Genomic DNA, 4,435 nt, shown 5'->3' on the forward strand with positions numbered 1-4,435 from the left:
GAATGAGAATATACTAAAATGGCCCTAGAGTTAGATCAGTGGCCGCCATTATTTACAAGTACACTATTAATTAATTTAAAACTATTCCTTACTTTTTCTAACATACAATTCATGGTTTTCTTTGTATAGCTGGCGGAGGCGATGCAAATAAGACCTTCTAGAAATTCCTAATTTCTTGGGTGTCAAGTCGTCGCAGTTTGTAACATGAGACTAGAAAAAGTTTCATTTTTAATAATTCTTTTTTCATTTTTTATTAAAATAAATTTTGGTTTTTATATTTATAGAATAAAGAATGATAGAATAATGCATCAAACTAGTAGCTGCAATTTATACCTGATTACAACCTAATAAATACTAGAATGTGCCTTTTTAGACAACAAAGCTTGAAAAATTCTTCAATCTTCCGCAACTTCATAACCCTTCATCTGGAATACTAAGAACAAAAGGTTAAGTTTCTTTTCTTAACTGTAATAATAATATAATGTCATTGATATGTTGTGTTATTCATTTCTTCTATTGCTGTTTTGGTTTCCTTGAAATTTTATATATAGAAATATTTATCAGTTTTTGTTCATATGTGAACTATACTCATCAGCATGTTAACATTTTTTGCACAAAACATGTTAACATGCTGAATTTCAAATTTAAGGTATTTCTGACAAACTCATTTTTTAGGAGTTAATTTTCCCCAAAAATAAGTGAAAATGTTTCAAACGTTTGTGTCAAATTCAATGTGCCAGTTACCATGTTTTGAGTTTCTAAACTTTGGAAGTAGTACTCATTCTTTGTTTCTACCAATAACTGATGATAAAAGTTGTATTACCTTCTGTTTTTCTTGTCCCATGTCCTTGGAAATAATGGTTGTCAACTTGTAGTTGTCATCAACCAATTTGATTTCCTTGTCTCTGCTCATGTTCAATTTGTAAACTACCTTGTAATTATATAAGATTGTTATTCTTGTATAACAAATCTCATTCTTTGGTAGCTCTAACACCTTTGTGTTTTTGATATTTTCAGAAATCTTAGAAAGTATAATAAAACATTGTCACTAAACTGATTCTCGAACAATGGCATTGGCAAGGATTGCTAGAAGCAACCTGAGAAGATCAGGTGTTGCTTTTGGAAGCAATGCATATCAGAAGGATATGTTCAATGAGAGATCACATACAACCAAAAAACCCTTACCTTCTTCCCATGTAGATGGAACTTTTTCATATATTTCAAAAATTAAGGAGCATAACAGGATGCATTTTTCATTGAGGGGAATATCGGGAACTCCATACTATCGGACTCCGTCTTCTAACACGCAAAGGGTTGTAGAGGAGTCTGAGTCAGAGTTGGAAGATGATCGACAAAGATATGCAGGACTAGAAGCAACAAAACCAGGTGAAAAGCCTAGAGTGGTTGTTCTAGGTACCGGTTGGGCTGCTTGTCGGTTTCTTAAAGGGCTAGATACCAGAATTTACGATGTTGTGTGCATATCACCAAGGAATCATATGGTTTTCACTCCTTTGTTGGCTTCAACATGTGTTGGTACACTTGAATTCAGGTCTGTTGCCGAGCCTATTGGTAGTATACAGGATGCACTTTCAAAGGATCCCAATTCACACTTTCTTCTAGCTTCCTGCACTAATATTGACACAAACAAACACGAAGTGAGTAAAATGACTTACCCCTCTTTTGATAGACTAATAATTTGTGTACATACAAAGTTTTTTCTAGTGAAATGCTTAGTTAGTCTTGATTTTAACAGGTATACTGTGAGACAGTTACCAATGGTGGATTGTCTAGAGAGCCTTACCAATTTAAAGTTGCGTATGACAAGCTTGTAATTGCATCTGGAGCTGAGCCTTCAACTTTTGGTATCAAGGGAGTTAAGGAACATGCGTTTTTTCTTCGTGAAGTGAATCATGCTCAAGAAATAAGGAAGAGACTTCTCCTAAACCTGATGCTTTCAGAAAATCCAGGTTGGTGCTTCATATTCATACTAATTTTTTAAGCTTAATTTGTTATATTAATTATGCAGTTTTCAATTGTTTTCCAAAGGCTAAGCTAGAAAGTTTTTATTTTAACAGGCATATCAGAAGAAGAAAAGAAAGGTCTTCTGCACTGTGTGGTTATTGGAGGTGGTCCTACAGGAGTTGAATTTAGCGGTGAATTGAGTGATTTCATCACGAAAGATGTTCGTGAGCGCTATACTCATGTTAAAGATTACATTCACGTCACACTAATTGAGGTGCATGATTTATATATTGAAGTCTATTTGTGTGTTGAGATTGTTAAATAAACTTAGTGTACTTAACCATTGTGTTAACTTTTCATGATTAGGCGAATGAGATACTGTCATCCTTTGATGTTAGCCTAAGACAATATGCAATGAAGCACTTAACAAAGGTAAACCTTTTGAGTTTTAATCTCTTCCATGATTATTAACTTTCAAGCTTAAGCCTCTGAGACTAAGACATTTAATTTTTGTATCAGTCTGGAGTTCGTTTTGTGCGAGGTGTTGTGAAGGAAGTGCATCCCCAAAAGATAGTTTTAAGCGATGGAACTGAAGTTCCTTATGGTCTATTGGTCTGGTCCACCGGGGTTGGTCCCTCAGAATTTGTCAAAAACCTGAATCTTCCCGTATCTCCAGGCGGAAGGTATGTGAAGCCAAAATCAATGCATAATGTTTCAATTTTTCGTGATTTTTTATCTCTGATTTTAATTTAGCTAACGTTGTTGAATGACACAGAATTGGTGTTGATGGTTGGATGCGCGTTCCATCGGTGGAAGATGTCTTTGCTCTGGGAGATTGTGCTGGTTTTCTTGAACAAACTGGAAGGCCAGTACTTCCAGCTCTAGCTCAGGTTAGCCTTATAGACTATGATGGTTTATTAATTCATAACAAATAAAGTGATCAAGAAACTTCCCAATAGAAGTAGGAAAGCTTTTATTTCATTCTATTGGAAAAACAAGCAAAGCATCAATAGTTGTTTGTCCATGTTTTATGACAGGTTGCTGAAAGGCAAGGGAAGTTCCTTGTGGAGTTGTTCAACAAAATTGGGAAACAGGATGGAGGAAAAGCTTTGTCTGCAAATGGTATCCCATTTGGAGATTCTTTTGTGTATAAACATCTTGGAAGCATGGCGTCAGTAGGTGCCTATAAGGCACTTGTTGATCTAAGACAATCCAAGGTATGTATCTCTAATATCTAACTCACCCTTTGGAGTAAACTAATGAGAAGAAACAAAGCAATTAGTGAACTCAAAAACACAGGTTCTGATTTTGTGCTACATATATATGTATGTTGTGTTTTGCAGGATGCGAAGGGATTGTCACTTGCTGGTTTTGTGAGCTGGCTGATATGGCGTTCAGCATATCTGACACGTGTGCTGAGCTGGAGGAACAGGTTTTATGTCGCAGTAAACTGGGGAACCACTTTTGTATTTGGCAGAGACAACAGCAGAATAGGTTGAATTTCGGTTGCAGCATTGAAGCAAAAGCAATCAACTTTTTTGACTCATTATCTTGGTTGAGTGGTTAGCTTATGTATTCTTTTGTTCTTATTTTTTTATATTCACTGTAAAACTTACATATCATGATACAAAAAGTTGGATCGCATAAATATGATAAGTTACAATAATTTATTCTTCATATATTATGGTTTCATTGTAAAGTATTGTAGGACAAGTTTTACTCTACAAATTGTGAAATTAATTTTCTGTAATAGAACAATATTCTTTATAAAAGAACTTTCAAGAACAAATATTTATAGAAAAAACTCTATTAAAATAAAAAAATAAATAAAAAATGCAAACATCAAGTGGTTTCATTATATATTTTCTGTTAAAAAATTGAACACTTGCATTATGCTTAACTTTATTTACATTCTTGGTTGAGTAATATTTCTGAATACTATCTATTATTTCATTGTATTTGTTTTAAAAAGATAAGTTGTAGCAGATTCTTGAGACTGAATCATAGTGAGTTATTTGTGTTTGAGAAATAATAGGTTATACATCAGACGGGCCATGAGATAATGTAAGCAATTGGGGTATATCCACAAGTTCCTTAAACACACACGCACAAACACACAAAGCATCCCTTCTTTAAAGTTGAGGTTTGCACAAAACATCTTAACGAGCCTTGGATATACTTCTACTTGCTTGTTGTAGATGAAGTCTTTGAGGTTGCTTGACAGAAGGCACAACAAAATTTTAAGTTCTCAAAGAAACTTTCATCAACATAGACAATATGTTTCAAAAGTGACGTTGTAAGACATCCAACCTATCTATTTCATTAATGAATTGTGTTATCAAAAATTTGGTATAAATAAAATATTATTATTAAAATGAAAATGATTGTACCTCGTTAAAACATCCAAAGATAAAAAAAATATCGATTAAAACTTTTTTAATTGTGAAATCATGTATAGCTAGAAGAATAAATA

At 33.7% G+C, this 4,435-nt stretch overlaps 1 protein-coding gene across 1 annotated transcript; it reads left to right on the top strand.

Moving 5' to 3' along the window:
• Window positions 1-276: 276 nt before the first annotated feature.
• LOC127106936 (internal alternative NAD(P)H-ubiquinone oxidoreductase A2, mitochondrial) lies at window positions 277-3,637 on the top strand. The gene is made up of 9 exons (XM_051044235.1): window positions 277-446; window positions 1,018-1,655; window positions 1,754-1,967; window positions 2,076-2,236; window positions 2,329-2,394; window positions 2,482-2,645; window positions 2,738-2,852; window positions 3,000-3,179; window positions 3,306-3,637. The coding sequence occupies exons 2-9, from the start codon at window positions 1,068-1,070 to the stop codon at window positions 3,459-3,461; spliced, it is 1,644 nt and encodes a 547-aa protein (XP_050900192.1). The 5' UTR covers window positions 277-446; window positions 1,018-1,067; the 3' UTR covers window positions 3,462-3,637.
• Window positions 3,638-4,435: the final 798 nt, after the last annotated feature.

Source organism: Lathyrus oleraceus, chromosome 7, assembly GCF_024323335.1.
Source record: "Lathyrus oleraceus cultivar Zhongwan6 chromosome 7, CAAS_Psat_ZW6_1.0, whole genome shotgun sequence".
Classification (NCBI taxonomy): Eukaryota; Viridiplantae; Streptophyta; class Magnoliopsida; order Fabales; family Fabaceae; genus Lathyrus; species Lathyrus oleraceus.